This window comes from Crotalus tigris, unplaced genomic scaffold (assembly GCF_016545835.1).
Source record: "Crotalus tigris isolate CLP2741 ecotype Arizona unplaced genomic scaffold, ASM1654583v1 scf7180000018011.1402602, whole genome shotgun sequence".
Taxonomy (NCBI): Eukaryota; Metazoa; Chordata; class Lepidosauria; order Squamata; family Viperidae; genus Crotalus; species Crotalus tigris.
Genome location: NW_024096774.1, coordinates 342,665 through 360,825, shown reverse-complemented (window position 1 = coordinate 360,825; position 18,161 = coordinate 342,665). Strand labels below are relative to the sequence as shown.

At 35.8% G+C, this 18,161-nt stretch overlaps 1 protein-coding gene across 2 annotated transcripts in view; it reads left to right on the top strand.

The window, feature by feature from the left end:
• Positions 1 to 3,989: 3,989 nt before the first annotated feature.
• ADGRL4 (adhesion G protein-coupled receptor L4) overlaps positions 3,990 to 18,161 on the top strand; it is a 101,781-nt gene continuing 87,609 nt past the window's right edge. The window contains exons 1-2 of one of the 2 annotated variants that reach the window (XM_039346567.1): positions 3,990 to 4,562; positions 5,478 to 5,642. In XM_039346567.1, the coding sequence (XP_039202501.1) occupies positions 4,442 to 4,562; positions 5,478 to 5,642 (286 nt within the window). In that variant the 5' untranslated portion in view covers positions 3,990 to 4,441. The remainder of the gene's footprint in view (positions 4,563 to 5,477; positions 5,643 to 18,161) is intronic. The other variant, XM_039346568.1, reaches the window with a different exon arrangement.

Sequence of the window (18,161 nt, the reverse complement as noted above, 5' to 3'; positions counted from 1 at the left end):
TGCCCAGAAAACTGCACAACTATGTTGAAGATTCACTAGGAGTTGAAGTCAGTGTTAAGGCATCTTGAACAATGAATCACAATCCCAATAGTCCTAAGGCAGACAGATACAGTATGCTGATCCATATCAATTGAATGTCCTTTATTTATGTGGGTAGGTTGCAAAAATCTGTAATATAATAACCCTTTTGCTCCCATTCTAAGGCAGAATTACAAGAAAATTATAATGCATATTTAGTTCCAACCAATTTTATGTCTTCCAGGAACCCATCTTTAGTAAAGTGACAGGAGTCTTAACTGGCCCCTGAGCACACAAAGGAGAGATCACAAAAAATAGCTCTTTCTCCCAAATTACAACTAAACTTGAGGAGGGGAAGGTCGATGACATTACTATTCACAAGATTCATGCAAAGTATTAACAAAGTCAAAATGGCAACCATAATGATGCTCTGCCCCATTTTTATTTATGGCACATGTTTTTACAGATGTCACATGTCCAATGTACAAAAGGGACAAGTTTTTAATTGTGTGGTCACAACTTCCATTTGGACTTTTTTGACACTTCCCCCAACAACAAATCTTTCTAGTTGTTCCTATAATAAAATAATACCAGTGCTGTCCTCAGCAGCTGAGGAATTCTGGGAATTGAGGTCTACAAGTCTTAAAGTCACAAAGTTTGGAGACCTCTGCTATAAAGCATGGCATATACTGGTGCAGAAACCATAGTTCAAGAATAAGTGTACAATGTTATGCACTTAAATATAATGGAGATTGTTTCTAAGTAAACATAGGACTGGCAAATCTGAAATGAAAGGCCAAATCTCCCAAAAAATATGTTTGCTCTATTATTTGCTGACCAACCACTGTATTCTATAGGCTTGCTTTTTTGAGGAAAAAAAAACCCTTACATTTAAGTTTAAATTTACACATGCAATATTCCATAAAATATGGAAGCTTTTCCTGTATCATCCCATAATTTATGTAACAGTTGCAGTAAATTGCTCAAGAAAGATTTTTAATGTGATTCACCCAGCTTCCATACTTTGACATTTTCCTTATGCAGACTTTTTAAATGCAAATGTTATTGCATATGACTTCCACTAGCACGCGTTCTCACTGGCACTTTTTTTTTCAGATTATTGATTGTAAAAAGACAAACACTAGTCCATTTTGTTTCATGCTAGGATTTGTATCTCTGTTGAAATTCAGACACTAAAATTTACTGCTGACCGAACTGATGATTAGAATGTTTTTTACGTGCTTAACCAAATGCAGATTTAGCATTTCGCGCTTTTTTCTCTATTTGATTATAGAGAAGAGCTTAACATTTTCTGATTTTTCACTCAGGAAGGTTTCCCTCTCTCCACTGTGATTTCAGAGTCACCAGAAAGATAATACAGCCGATTTTGAGGCATTTTTTCCCCCATACTCTATGGTCTCTTTCTCAGGTGTCACTCGACTCTTTATCCCCATATACAGATAGATATGATCGCTAAATCCAGGTGGTTTTATCTCCCAAATGTCTCTAAAATCTTCCATTTCCTCTTCATTCTCACCACAGAAATATAAAACTTGTCAAGTCCATCATCCTCTTCATCCTTGATTATTGCAACCTCGTTTTCTTCAGGTTCCTGCTGATACCCTCAACATTCAGGTTTGCCACTAATCCGTTGTGAAAATAATCCTCCATTAAGATAGTGCTGTGACATTCCTAAATTGTCATCTCTGCCAGTTCTCTATTGCCTGCTACATCTGATGTAAGCTTCTTGTATTATCCTTAATAGTCTTATGGGTTGACCCCTTTCCTGCTCCCGTCTGCTTTTCACTTTTCATTCCTGTCTTCTTGGCTCATCTAAGCTCCCCATCAAATTCTGTCTTTTTCCCTCCTTTCCACCTCTGAACTTTTTATGTGGTTTTCTTTCTTCTTTTTCTTTTTTGTCGGTCTTATAAATGATGGCGAAATACAGCTGAAAAATATGACAAGGGAAATGGAGTGAACAATTCCAATTATCCAAGATGGCAACAAATTAGAGCCAGCAAATGAATTTGTGCACCTTGATAATGTATTTACTAAAATGACAAAACTGATGGGGGATGTGGAAATACAGGTGGAAATATTGTAATAAATTAAAGAAAGGGTGGGATCTGTTGTGAGGATGAATGTTAACTAAAAGAGAAATTGGCTAGGTTTAAGGACATGCTTCTTCCTGCTTTGTTATATGAAGTGAGACTTGTTATAGACAAAAACACTCAAGAACACAAATTTCCCTTCATAACACACACTGCAACCAAGCAGAGATTAATCTAAGGCATTCTTCCTGCATGATAGGAACCAATTATGCCAATGTTTACTCAATGCAGTTTTTGTGGACATGAAGTCAGAACTTTCCCCATTTTATTTCTGGTCCTTGTTTGTTTGTGTTGGATTTTTTTTAGTGGGGAGATTGAAAATGGGAAAATCTCATTGACAGGCATAAATGCTGCAGCTGCAGCAAAAGCAGCGGGATTTTGCTTTAATATCATTTCCTACCCAAAACCTCCTCATCCAAAAAGTGATTGACAGCTTGATGTACTGTACCTTTTTTGTGTAAAACTGGACAAGCTGAGGAAGGTGGCTCTTAAACGGTTTACAGACTAGTTATTTATAAATCCCTTGTAAAATGAAATACAGTCCAGATAGAAAACAATAAGATGGAAAAGAACCCCATCTGTCTCAGTCCTTTTGGGAGTGAATTTGGGAATCCATTTTCACTGGAATTTATGGCAGGAGACTTCTCACTACTAGCACAACAATTTTAAAGCTTTAAAAGTTGTAAGAACCCATGGGTCTGCTTTTCATCTTAAAAAATATATATTGGCACCCATAGTATAGTTTAGTGAATTTTTCCAGACTAGAAAATTATCCTATCATATTATATGGTTTTATATGTCTGGGCATTTATTTCATTCAGTCATTGTCCAGGCAGGATAGGTATAAAAAAAAAGGAATTATTGGACATCTGTGAGATCATTACAGTTCTCCTTTTCGGCCTTTCAGCTGTTATTTATTGCTATTGGTACTTGTGTAAACTATCCCTAAAATGAACAAAACATGGCAGGAGAGTGATAGGCAACAGACAAAAAAATTGCTTCCCTTTCTGTAGACTTCTTTTGTAGAGAAGCACAAGCAAAATGGCATGGAGTATGTTGGAGTAAGGATGGTGTATATCCAAAAAAGGGGAAAAAATCCTTTCCCATAAGCATCACGAAAGTGAGGATTGATACTTCTGTCAGTCCAAGATCTTCTGAATTTAATTTCTTTTGAAGAGTTTGCTCAAAGTGAAACAGGAGGCAGCTTGAGAATACACAGTAAGATTTCCCACAGCTTTTGTGCTTAGCGGAAACTACATCCAATTGGGAGAAAGAGCCCTCTGCCTTCACACATAAGGCCTGCACACACCTCATTATTAATATTATATGGTATTTTCAGGTAAACATTGGAATACTTTCTCAAGAACTCTTGAGCACTACATCTTATTTGTAGTCAAGCTTCTATTCAATCAAAGTCTTGGAAGATGATGCCATAAAAGAAACAATGAGGTATTCCTTATGTAGGAATGACATTTCAGTACATCACATTGGAAGAGGTTTACAGCAAGCTTCCAAAGAGTCACACAGACCAGAGGCTATAACAGGAATTAACACATCAGAGATAAAGAGAATGCATTTTTTTCATCATTCTTTGTTTGGTCTAAAAAAATTATTGTTTCCCACTTCCCCACTGCACAATATAGTTTCATTGCTCCTTTTATCCCTTAATTATTGTGATGTCACCTCCTTTAGAATTTCAACCTATATCTCCCTGCGTAAGTTTCCCTGCTGGCCCTGAAATTCTTTGCTGCACATTCAGTTTCCTGCCTACTTCCTTCCAGAGCTTTACAACTTTGTTTTCCACACAAAAGAAATCTTAGTGGATTTCCTGTACCTCCTTCTTATACTGCTGCTGTTAAAGTGACAACATTTTACATAGCAGCTGGGATATTTTGGATACTCAAGGCAAGCCATCAACAAGGCAGAATCAGTCAGACTTCACAAGCTTTGAGGATACTAGAGTTTTGATATGCTCAACCACCTTCAACAAAGAGAGATAATAAGTTAGCACCTGCTTTGCTCCTTGTTTTTATTTCTGCTCTGTTCTCCATAGCCTTCCAAAGCCAAGTTTGGTTTACAGCTCTTTCCACAGCCCTTAACATCTCAACCTCTGTACTCATCTTCCATGCTGATCTTGACATTCCCATCTTTTCTGTTAGCCTTTCTATATAACTCTTTTCTTTTGTCTCCCAACTCGTTATTCACCATTTGAACCTACCTTGCCCTTTCGTTAAAAGATCTGGAAGAGCATATCTAAGGATACATGTCATTGTAAGGTCAGCAGTTTTACAAGGATTTTGTCTTCTGTTGACATGTATGGATATTGGGCACATGAGCATGCATCATCCAACAAGATTCCTTCATTTGTAACAACAGAACTCAAAACTGGACACTTCGTAGAAGCACCATCCATGAAGCTTCTCTTGCTTTTAGGTAGGTGATTTCCCTTTCTGAATAAAGATTAAGACTAAATTACAGTTAGGAAAGAAGCAAGGTTCTTATAACAATACAGAAATCCCTTTATGGTAGTTGCTACATTTGACAAGTGCAACAGATTTTTAGCATCTGTAAGAACTGGCATGCAAGAATCATTATGAATTCATTGTCATTGAATCTGGAGGAGAAATTGCATTGTAATAAAACACAGCCAAAGAAGATTTATTTGTTTATAAATGGCCAGGTTTTTTTTAAAAAAGATGCATTCTTTGCATGAAAGAATATTAATAATGTATAAAAATGCCACAGAGGATATGAGCCAGTTCAACATTATATTTACAAAGTTATTTAATCTTAAGCTTTAAAGAGGGTTGTGTTATTGAACAGATATGCCCGGGATTCACATTTTTGCAGTTATCAAAACTTCTTGATCATTAAACTATAGTTTGTTTTTAAAATGTGGGAGTAAATCCCACTGAATGTTTGTTCATTCTTTTTTCTTTATATTAATATCCACAAGCAAACATGTACATATATTTGTATACGTATGTGTGGGGAGATGTACACACACACACACCTATAAACACATGCACACATATACACACATGTATACATAAAACAAAGGAAAGAATTTTTATGAAAGCATGGAAAAAAACAGCAACATAAAATATGACAGAGACAATAAAACATTCCTAACAAAAATATTTTGAAATGCTTACTGAGATATATAACTATTTTTTAGGAGAGCTTTTAAAACTTTAGTTGTGGGAATGTAATTTTCCGTTTGGGAATAGGATGCCTCAAGTTCATGCTAGCAAGTCCCAAACTTATTGAAGTAGAGCTAGTTTTAAAATTCAGCATGTGGTTTACTCTTAACATGAGCAATTTTGTGTTGCTTTTCAATCCCTGTAGTGTTTCTTGCCACTCTGCTGGATAGTTGCTACAGCCTCCAGAACTGTACCAACCCATGTCACAAGTATGCAAAATGTGAAGTTCGCAATGGAATCCATGGTTGTTACTGTAGCCCAGGATTCACCGGACCTGGGATTGATGCAGATGGTAACAGTGGTTGCTCTGGTGAGAGACTAGCTTTGTTTGATAACTTTTCCTCCTTTTGATAGTCTTGTAATTACATCCAACATCGTATGGGGGAGAACATTAAATGTAGATATATGAAGGTTGTATAATAATATTGTAGAGCTGGGGATTCTTTTGCAAGTCATTTGGAGGAAATGCTTTGAATCCTGCCCAAGTGCAAGCACAGCAGTTACCTGTTTTTAAAGCAGACTTTTTAGATTTCCATCTAAAAAAAAAGATACAATTGATACAGGCATTAATTCATTAGAATTAAAAGACTCTTAAAGCAACAGCATCCGTTCTGTTAAGGCTCACTCAGAAGCCCAAAAGGAGATGTGGCTGCTTTAAATGGTAAGGCATGGAGAGGGGTTGTTGGATGTTGTGTTCAGTTTTTTCTGTATACAGCTGTATAATGTAGTTTGTTCCTGAAATTTTGGCATTTCTTAAGGCTTGTGCAACTGCTCAGGCAAGCATATCCTTAATTCTGGAATTCCGGTAGAATGTTGTGATGTCGTTGCAGTTCATGAGAAACAAGCATTAGCAGTATGAGCTTTTCCAAACCAAGAATAGATCACATAACGCTTAGCACAATAGATTGTTAGCCAGATGAAAAATTCAATGGCAATAAAAATTATACTTTACAATGCTAGTTTTCTGAAAATTATATCCTGTTTGTTCAACAGTCACCTGCAAAGTTTTTACTCACTGCCACTTTGCTTTGAAGTAACTTTCATAATAGAGCAACCGAAGACAGAATCGCTGGAGAGGGATAATTATTTGTTGATTCCTCTCTAGGTTTTAGGTGCTAATGAAGGATTTTATCTATGGTTTAAGTTTTAATAAATGCTTAACCTGTCAATCCTAGGCATGCTTATTGTAAAATTATTCCCAAATTATTCAGAAAAGTTCTTCTTACTGAATAAGCTTTTACAGGATAGCCATATCGGCCTATGATTCTGTGCATGTTTTTGACATGTCATTATTACAGCTATTAAGCTGCCAACGTAAAAACACAGATTAAATATTCATATTTATACATATTGCAAGCACATATAACAAATATAGAAAATAATCTGGTTGCAAATACAACAGATGGCAAATTAATGCTCATTTTCATGATTATATTCATGATACTTTCTATCCAATTATAATAAACACTGTTCTGTGGTGTTTCTCAAGATACTGATTACGGTAATATATTGCATTTTTGCTGTCTTATCTAATTGTTTTGAAATTTATGATCAACCTTCTCCTCAATTAATAGAAAACCAGATTCCATTTTAAACTCCCAAAATGCCCAGGGGTGTTGCTGTATACCTGGGATATACAAAGATGCAGCTTTTCATGTGAAGAGTACTCCAAATCAGCATGCAGAATTTCTGACTAGATTTTATACTTTTTATTATGAGATCCTTTCTGAGGATCTAGGATAGCTGAAATTACCATTGTAATATTAATTAAAATAGAAATAATTAAATAAATGATATTAATTTCATCGCACAATCAGCCAAATGTTCAGAATGGATTTGGCATTTTTATCACTTATTGAGTTCTTCCCAAGGACCTGGCTAGGGAGAGGTTGATGTTTTATTGTGTTAGATGTATGTTTTCCTTATTTTCTTTTTGTTGGCTTCCTTGAATATTTTGTGCTGGAATGCAAAAAAGAAGTAGTTTAACTAAAAGAAACACTTCCCACAGCAAGGAAATATTATGTCTAAGAACAAGATAATAGAGCACTTTAAAATTAAAAGAAAAAAATGTTTCTGGAAGGCAGTAATAGTATGGGGGTTAATATTTTCTGTCTTCTAAGAACATATCTACTATCTTGTAATTGGATAAGATCTTGGAAGGATTAAAAGACAGTCAGGATAATAATTAGCTTGAAGCTAAAATATGGAACAATGCTTTGACTTAATGATATGTTAGATATTGTGGTCTATATGCCCCCCCTCCCAATTTCTTTTTTTCATAGAAAGACTTTCACTGTTGTAGAGATAAATGCTGGCTTCATTTTAATTGATAATCTTTGTTAGCAGTTATTCTTCTATCAACACAGATTCATTTTCATGTGCTCACAGGAATCTTAGTTCCCCAAATAGCACCCACAGTGAAAGCATATTAGTTAGATAGGTGGTAACGTTCACTGTTACTGTTATTAGCATCAATTTAACAATTTTGCACCTGTTCAGTAATAGCTAGTTTTTAATGATATTGTTAATGATGTTATTTAAATACTCATTTTTCCCACTCTATTTCTGGCACTATTTTATTGGAATAATCAAAGAAGCCACAGGAGCTATTGCTTACAAAAATAAAATTCAACCTTTGGAAAAAAAATAATTTATCATGGTAAAGAAAAGATCAAAGTTATAAATTTAATTTCTTCTAAGCTTATTCAATTATAAATCTAATTCTTATCTGTTTGAAAAAGCAGGAGAATTGCAGTCTGAGTAAAGTTTCAGTTCTCCTTGAGCAGAAAGAAGTGGCTGGGAGCCAATATTTGTCATTTATGCTTCACCTTCCAGACTTGATTGCTTATCAGTTTACAAATTGACTATTAACAATCAGATTATTATTTAACTATTAAGAGCAGCATGTTTCTATCACCTCTTTCTTTTGCAGAAAGCATCTGCCAATAGCTTTGGGAACTTTTCCTTCAGTCATTCTTGGTCTAATCTATGACTGCAATCTGTCTTCTCAGAATGACAATGACAGGAAGTGGCTTGAGAACTATACAGTATAAGTTTTATTATCCATGTGGCAAGTGGAATCTAAAAATCAAGGAGTTAAAATTGCTGCCAAATCTCTAGGGTTTCTGCAATAACTCTTAAAATCTTTTTTCCATGCCCCAGAATGTGAATCCTGAGAACTTTCACATATATAGTCAGATCTTCAACAAGAATACATTTGTACATCAATACATGCACTCTCTTTCTTTCATAAAACACATGCACATATACAAATCTATAATCAAATTAAGATTACTTTTCCCAGTATATGTGCATAATGATGCAGAGGGGACAAATGATAAACTAAGTCACTTGTAGGCAATTCAATAGTTTAGGTTCACAAAGAGCTCTTCACTTAATTTCATTGTTAATTTCAAGCAACAAATTCAGATATTTGGTGGTGATCCATTACACCTTTGGGTATGTAAGAAGGGAAGGGAAGGAAGTTAAACAGGATGTGGAAAAGGGTGAGAAGGAGTCAGATGAGGGCTTTGTATTTGAAGATTGAACCATTTCTGTAAATTACAATTACAGTTTTATCTTTGATTTAAATATAAATCAAATATTTGCAGAAAAATGCAGAAAAATAAAATTAGTGCTATGTATAATCCCTATTCAAAAACAATTCAAGTACTGTTAGATACCTAAGGGTGACAAAGAGATAAATGAAATGCAATGTTTGGAATGTTTCCCTTCCTTTCCCCCATATTAGAGATAAAAAGAGCTGACATACAGTCTGTTTTGTAGCTTTACTATTTTATTATTCCTTATCTTTTGACTTGCCAATTGCCAATTTGCTGTAGAAATAGCACAGTACTCCACAGTAGCAAAATATTCAACTAGTAGTTGAATCATAGTAGGGTTTTTTTAAAAAAAAAACTTTCTAAAGTATGTCAGGACAATGAAGCAAAGTTGTTTGTTCAATTGAGCCCCACAGGGAGAGTGGAGACACAACAGCACAATATTATTTTGCAAATATGTATCACAATTTTCATTCTTACAAAACAAATCAATCTCCCCTGAAAAAGCAGAAGCAGCTTTCCTAGATATCAAGAATAGGGTAGTCAGGTCTACTTTAATTCATATGTAGCTATTTCTCTGAAAAGTTATAGTACCTCTCTTTCCAAATACAAAGCAATTGTATTTGCTTTAGAAGTAATTCTGCAACTCAGGCTATCTTTTAAGAGAACCAATATCACAACATTTAGCATACATTCTGAAACACACCAACAATATAATGCATGAGATGTACACAATAAAGATATTGATATCATGTGTGAGAGTTGCTTTGATTTCAGATCAGGTGATTTTCCTTTAGCTCTCTATCATCCAAAAATATTAACAACTGTGTTGAAATAATTATTAATCATCTCAGTACTTAGCTGTTGGTGTTTCTTGTTTCTTATGAGTAATGGGCACTAGTTTTCTATTCTCTGTTGCAGACTTCTGTCATATCTCTTGAAGTATTTTTTTTTATTTATCATATTTATATACCCTCTCACTTCACAAATGTAAATATTGAAGAAAATATGCTGAAGCCAGAGATATATTGCAGCAAATATCAAAAAGATCAAGCTCGTTTTGACTCCCCCCCCACCCCCGTTCATATTAGCTTCCAGAATGTTTTCCTTGGGTAATGTCAAAATCTTCTCTAAAAAGATGTCCTTTAAACCTGTCTAAGGAGTCCCCCTGCAGATTTTACTTCGCTAGTCATTGCCAACTATAGTCGTTGCTCATCTCTGTTTCAAGGCCATTGAGCCAACGCTGTCCAAAGACATTTCTGTGGTCATGTGGCCAGCATGACATCACAGAGCATGGTTACCTTCACACCAAAGTGGTACCTATTTATCTACTCGCATCTGAATGCTTTTGAACTGCTAGATTGGCACTTGCTGAGGTGAGGACAGGAGCTCACCCTGTCATATGACACTTGGGTCTCGAACTTGGGCTGCCAGCTTTCCAGCTGACAAGCCCAACATCTTAACCTCTGAGCCACCAAGCTACCATTAAACCTGTCTAGGGTTGAGAAGATGAATTACAACAGAACATTACATTTGCCAACTTGATTTCATTCAAATGTGCTTGGACAATAGATAGTCAACAAAAAGCACTGATATGTTCTGAGTTTCCAGGAAAATTTTAAAAGGAGAAAAAAAGTGTTACCTTCTGTTGACTAACATTGGAGGGCTGCTACCATTTGAAGTAGTTCCTTCTAAAGAAAAATGACATAGCTCCTAAAATATTATTTGCTATATTTCTAGCATGAGAAAATATGTGGCCTAAACCTTAGTGTAAACCTTAGTGCAGGCATGTTAAACTGCAGGCCCGTGGGCCAGATGTGTCATGCTGAAACTGCGCCCACCCCATTGCTGGCAATGGGGAAAAAGTCATGATATGTCGCACGACGTCACATGACATCGTGAGTTTGACATGCCTGCCTTAGTGTCTACCTTAGTTAACTATGCCTTAGCCTCAGGTTACAGTCTGGTTCTGGCAAAGTCTGGCCCAGGGGTAGGCAACCTTGGCTCTTTTATGACTCGTGGACTTCAACTCCCAGAATTCCTGAGCCAGCTTCCCTGGTCTGGCCCAAGGCATTGTACATCAAACCGACAAGTGCAACCAGATGATCAAAGTTCCACCACTTTATATTATGTGTTCCATCCATCATCCACATGTAAAAAGGGGTTGTACCCACTGTTTTGATGCCACTGATCCATTCCTGCAGATACTCTGCCTATATCCCAACCCTTCTTTACTCTACCAAAAGATTCTTAAACATTCTAACATACAAATCTGCCAAATAACAGAAAGCAGCAATCAATTCTACTTGAATATTTGTTCTTCTCCATAATTCATTCTTTAAGAATTGCAAAGTGAAATTCGGTGCGAGGTGCTCTGTGCTCTGCTTGCATAGTTTCTATGTAAATTATATTTTAACTTATCTGAGCAACTTGAATAAGCCATACCTATCACAAGTTCTTTCATCCTTCATAACTGTAAACTCAGAGAAAAGTTTCAAGCACATCATAGTAGACCTTGGGATTTATTGGAAGACTCTGGAAAATTCTGCAGAAAACACCATGACTTGGGCAGAAAATGCCTCAATTTCATGATTCTGCTATGCAACAATTTTCATTTAACCAGACACAATTCTCCATAAGCTCAGCTGATGGGAAGCTAAAAAAGATGAATCCATACACAGTAAAAAGGTTGTTATACTTTTTGCTTTAGGTGCTTTTTCCTTTTTATTATTATTTTATAATATAGAATACAAAAATACAAAAGAAAACAGTAGGAAAAATAGGGGATGGAAAAGGGAAGGGAAAAGTGTAGGAAAAAGGAGAAAAAGAATGAAAAGGTGTTGATTTCCAACTCCTTTTGGTGCAGATAATAACATCAAACCTCAACTTTTTAATTTTACATAATAATATAAACTAGCCATTTCTATTACAACAAACCTATCTAATTGGTAAAACCCAAAATCAAGTGTTTTTCCATCTCAAGCACAAAGTCCAGAAACGGTTTCCAAGTAGAAAAAAAAGTAATTGTGTTTTTTTCTTTAATCAAAGCAGTCAGTTTAGCCATCTCTGCTAACTCCAACAACTTTTGCAGCCATTCGTCCATTATGGGAATCAAAGTATCCTTCCATTTTTGTGCATAAAGTAATCTTGCTACCACCAACATACATAACATCAAAGTTCCATTTTTTTTCAAGTCTTTTTTCCATTAAACTCAAAAGAAAAGTTTCTGTTTTTATCTTTATATTCACTTTGAGAATCTTCTGTATTAAGATGTGAATCCTATTCCAATATTTCTTTGCTTTATCACATGTCCACCATAAGTGATAAAAGGTCCCTTTTTTACTTTTGTATTTCCAATATTCATTTGAAATATTTTGCTTTAGATGCTTGACGTATTGGAGCAGATTCACGCCAGGTTGGGATCCTATTCCAACTGGGGATCCAATGCTGTATGCATCCATGCAATATTGCTCTTTGCCAAACGTAGAGTTTGCAAGATAGTCCACCTCTGTTCTGCAGGCATAATTGATAGTTCAAAGGAAATATACATGATTTATGGCAACCATCTTCCCTAAAAGGAGCCCCTGTTAAACTAAGTGAGACTTATTTCCAAGCAAACACGTTGAGGATTGTACTGCATCTTATATTTCTTCTTTTGTCAACTTTCTCATTAAACCTTCACATGCCAGTCAGTCTTTTTATGCTTCTCCATCGAGATTTGCAGTTGCAGAGTGAGAGCAGCATGGTGAAAAGAAAAATTTATTTTACAGACTGTCTAAATTATAATTACATGATTCACTAAAATGCTCAAATATTAATAGTAACAGTTCTTTTAAAGCATCTTCATCTATCACTCCTATGAACGCAGCTTCAGCACCTTATGGTAAATAAAATAATATCTAGTGAAGCCACAATAAAAAAAAACATTTGAAAGCCATGAAAAGGGGGGATGTAGTTGGGAGTGTTGGAAAGATAAAAATACACTGAGAATAAACTCTAGAAACAATTGATTGAGACACTTTTGAAAAGAAAGACTGATGATGGCAAAGTGGAAATATAATGTTCCACAGTAAGACTGGATCACAGTGACAGAATCCCCAAAGAGCAGGCAATTATAAGGAATTCAGAAAGAATGCATTTATTTAAAGCAATAAATGCATTCATAAAAGCTAAAGCAATATCACTCTCAAGTCCCTAGGTGGTAAACAATAGCTTGATTGTTCAAAGCTGCCATAAAGCTGAATCATATTATTTTTCATAGGTGATGAAAGTTGGTTTTGATTGAAACTGCACTTTTGCTTTGTTTTTTTTTTAAATTCCACTGTAACAGATCTTGAATGGAAACAGCTAACAACTTAAAAACCCATTACCTAGATTGACTGTGTTTATTTGGTCACAATGGAAAAATGACCTCTCCATGTTAGAGGGAAGTTTTATGGTTGATGGGTGTATTGCCCATACATCCATGAGTATAGCCTACAAATTGTGATTATAATAATTTGTTAATACCAGTCATCATATGAAAATACTGGTATATTCATTTCTTCCATATGGGCTTCATTTAAAAATCTGGATGGAAAAAGGAAACAGAATATGATAGATTGCTGGTTTGAGCCAACAATTTCCTTCTTATGCTCCTGGTTGGAAACCAGGGGCGAATTGGCAAAGACTGCATGGAATGATACTGTTGCAGTTAAGAGGTCCTTTGTGGTGCCATCTACAGTACATGAAAAATTATTTTATTGTTTAACAGTTTGACCTGACCTTGACTGGTATTGTTGAATCAATTATTTATATTGGATCATTACAATATTGTTATGCCTTCTATATAGGGTTGCACTTGACATACAACTGATCCAGAAAGTAGCAGCTTAATTTGTAGCAGCGGTTGATGTTTTAAAAAATTTATTTATTTATTTATTTACTTACTTACTTACTTACTTACTTACTTACTTACTTACTTACTTAGTTAATTTATTTGGAGCCTTCCAGTTAATATTGATTCTTAAGTCCTGCAATTTCTTGGCAAAATTTCAGAAGTGGTTTGCCATTGCCTGCTTCCTAAGATAGAGTGATAGTGACTTCCCAAAGTCACTCAGTTGGCTTTGTGTGTAAAATGGGACTAGAACTCACAGTCTCTCAGTGGATGGCTTGACCACTACACCAATTCTCACTAGTTGCTTTATTCATGTAATATTACTACTTGTTATTACTAAGCATCTGATATAAGCCATTGAAAATGCTGGTTGTCACTCTTGAACTTGCTAATGACTCAGGGGTTGTGTAGCTTTGAGACAATCTCTTTCAGGGGCTCTGACCACCTAATCTAAAAAAGAAGGCTCCCCTTAGCTCCTTACTCCAGGGATTGACATCTGCAGAATTTGTACAGTACCCTACATGTTGGTAAATTTGCTAGGCTAATTTTAGTTTAGACCAGTAGTCTATAATTGAAATAAATGGCACTAGATTTTAATTAGATGGTGCTAAGAAACTATAGTCTGGATTATTATAGTTTGGATTAGTGTTTTTTTTTTTCACTGTTAACAGTCATGTTAAAAACACAGAATTCATCATGTACTCTAGTGTTAAAAGCACAGATTAAGAGGTTTGTTTTGCTAGAATATGAGTAAACCAAACAATGTCTTTATTATCTAAGGAATAGGTTCTTCAGTGATAATCTTGTAGTAACATCATAGTATTTTCCAGACATTTGTAGCTGGAACATGCAGAAGAATAGAATTTCAATATAATATGTTTTAAGTACATTCTTATGTTGTTAGGATTATTATGTACCTTATATCTCTCCTTGTTTTTAATATTGACCTTGGTTATGCTTTTGTAATTCATTCTTCATGAGACCGTTGCCATATTGTAACCATTCTGTTACAATATTGTAATCATTCTGTTTTTATTTGGGCCAACATCCTTTTCCTTTCCTAATTAGAAAAACATGATTACTTTTGCCTAGAATTAGTTTCCATTTGTTTTGATCAAATAAATAAATACATTGATGTTGTAATTACTGTATTTGATGGGGCAATTTGAATCCTGTTCTCAGTTAATACCTGTGATGTATGAGGCGTTTAAAACGCTTTTTCTTGAGATAATTAAATTGGACGTGGTTTTCTTCTTGGTTTTCTTCTTTGGTAAGTAAGGCGAGCCAAGTGAGTTTAGCACTGCAGCATGCCTTCATATGTATGTTGAAATAACATAGAGACTCTTTAAGGTCATCTTATGAAGAGTTCAATTAAAATTGCAGTGTTGGAGGGGCATGGTCAAAGGTTTAGTGGATAAATAATAATAGTTGTTTTCATTTCTCACGCAGACTTCTGACTCATTCAAGGAATTATCCTTTCCTATCTACTCTAATAAAAGCAGCATTTGGAAGACGCATATTTTCACTCAACCCTAGCATTTGTTTGCTTATTTGTTATCGTTCTTTAATGTATCTTTTTAAACTGACCGTTAGTATCTCAACAATATCTTCCATATTACAATGATGTTATATTTCTGTTAAGAATGCCAATCATTAAATGTTCATTAATTGTGTTGTGCCAATATGGCAGCAGGGATAAGCTTTAAACAGTGCATGGAAATGGAAGAGAAGCCTATTGTCATAATCTGAATTCCTCTTTTATAGACCTGGGATTTATATCAGAGACATAGCTTTGTTGTGACAAATGGCAATGTATTATCTTTTAAAATACATGCTATATAGGGGACACATTGCCTCTCAAAAATGGAAGTTTGGACATATTAGTCACTGAGGCTAAGGGAAAAACTCAATTTGAGTTCATTTATGTTACCTTTACAATTTTTTTTAAAGAAAACATACCTTCGTATCGTATATACCATTTAGAAGTGCCTGAGTATCTTGTTTTTAAGGATCACCTAGAAACGTGTATTTATGGAGAAAAATGCATAGTCAGTCTTTGAAAAGTATATGAAAACAACCCAGAAGATAGTTTAGATCGTCTGCAAATATACAAACTTAAACTCAGACAGCAAATACATACAGAACAGCATTTTGTAACACAAACAGAATGAGATCTCAGGTCTTTTTGTTATGATTTAATGTTGGACATTTGTTACCAAGGCACCAAACTTTTGCTTTTGCAAGAAAAAACTTGTCCCCCCCCTTAAATAAATGGTTATTTTCTTTCAAATATTTGAATCCAATCTTTGTATATTTTAGAGGCAGCTGTGTAATGGGTGCTGCAATTTAGAAACATAGCTCAGGTGGAAATGTGAAGGTCTGATGCTTTATTCATAATGAAAGCTATTCACATGGGCAGCCATCTAAACAAGTTATTTTAAGAGCTGGCATAAGCTCTTGTAGTGACTAGCATATTTCTTGATTTAATACATATTTCTTATACAGACATTCTAGATTTCTTGGAAAGAAATTGTGACTTAGGCAAGGAAAAAAATGATGTTTCTAATTGCAGAGCAGATTGTCCCATACCCAAAATAAAAACAACAATTTTTTAAAGAGAATAGTAAAATGTTTACACTGGCTATGTCATATCCTCTATAAAAAAAACATGCTAGAAGGTATTTATTAAGAGAGAAAAACAATATGAAATATAATATATTAATTTATATTATTTAGCATTAATGCCAAAGCCGTTTTGGTGTAGTGGTCCTGATATCTAGTTAGAAATCAGGAGACCATAAATTCTAATCCCACCTTAGGCACAAAGCCTGCTGGATGACCCTGGGAAGGAGACAGGAGTGAATCACTTCCAAATGATTGTCAAGAAAGCTGCAGGAACTCATCCAGTTACCAGGACTCAACACTGACTCAAAGGCACACACACACATACACACATATAGAAAGAGAGAGAAAAAAAGTTAACTGTACTTCTTACCCATTCATCTGCACCTGCAACAGCAGTAATTAGGCTTATAATAGATAAATGAAAATCTACTCTCTTATATGCATTGTATTTCCTATTAGCAATTCCTAACTTTGGGACTATCTATTCACTGTATTGTTTGCAATGGCTCTGGAAAATGCTATGATCGAAATATAGACAATACAGATACAACAATAGCGTTATTAAGTGTCCTTCTCCTTATCTGTTGTTCATATCTTTTTTCGCTCTCTACTTTTGTTGGCTCTTTTATCTGCTTTTGCCAGATAATTGTTTTTGATGCTTGTTGATGTTTAGGAAATAGACATTGGATTATATTTTTGGGAGCTGAATCCAGTGGTGCTTCTTCTTGTTTTGATCTGGGTGCAAAGATTGACTGGAAGAAGAAAGAGTTAGGGGCTAATATTAAGATGTTGAAAGAATTTGCTGATGGTCTGGGTGAATAGATATAATCTTTGAAAAAAAAACTGAAAATTGGTGAAATGCCAGACTAAAGCAGAATGGCAAGCATTGTCCTTATTTTCAAGGAGAGTTTGTAAAGAATTAAAGGAACTAAAGAATTCAGCTATAGGGAGATCTGGATTCAAAAGGTGAATAGTAATTCAGGAAGTACTTGGAGATAAATGTAGTACTTGTGAGAAGTTTGTTAAGCTAAATTTTTGTGAAATGGGTGGGCATATAAATTTGATAAATAAAGACATAAATAAATATAGAGAGGGCCTATTCAGTTGGCTAACCTTGTTTGAGTCCAAAGAGAGGTTGGTTTCACACACACACACACACACACACACACACACACACACACACACACCGAAGACCTGCCAGGCACGCAACTTGGGTGTCCTCCTGGACTCACAGCTAAATTTGGAACAACATCTATCGGCTGTGGCCAGGGGGACCTTTGCCCAGGTTCGCCTGGTGCACCAGTTGCAGCCTTATTTGGACCGAGAGGCTTTACTCACACTCACTCATGCCCTTGTCACCTCAAGACTGGATTACTGTAATGCGCTCTACATGGGGCTACCCTTGAAGAGCATTCGGAGGCTGCAGTTGGTTCAGAATGCAGCCGCGAGAGCGATTGTGGGCACGCCAAGGTACGCCCACGTGTCACCTATCCTCCGCGAGCTGCACTGGCTTCCTGTGGGTCTCCGGACGCAATTCAAGGTGTTGGTTATCACCTTTAAAGCCCTTCATGGCATAGGGCCAGGTTACTTACAGGACCGCATACTGCCGCACAGTTCCCAGAGACCGGTGAGGTCCCATAGATTGGGCCTCCTTCAGGTCCTGTCAGCCAGACAATGTCGGCTGGCGGGCCCTCGGGGAAGGGCCTTTTCTGTGGTGGATCCGACCTGGTGGAATCAACTTCCCCCCGAGGTACGAACAACTCCCACC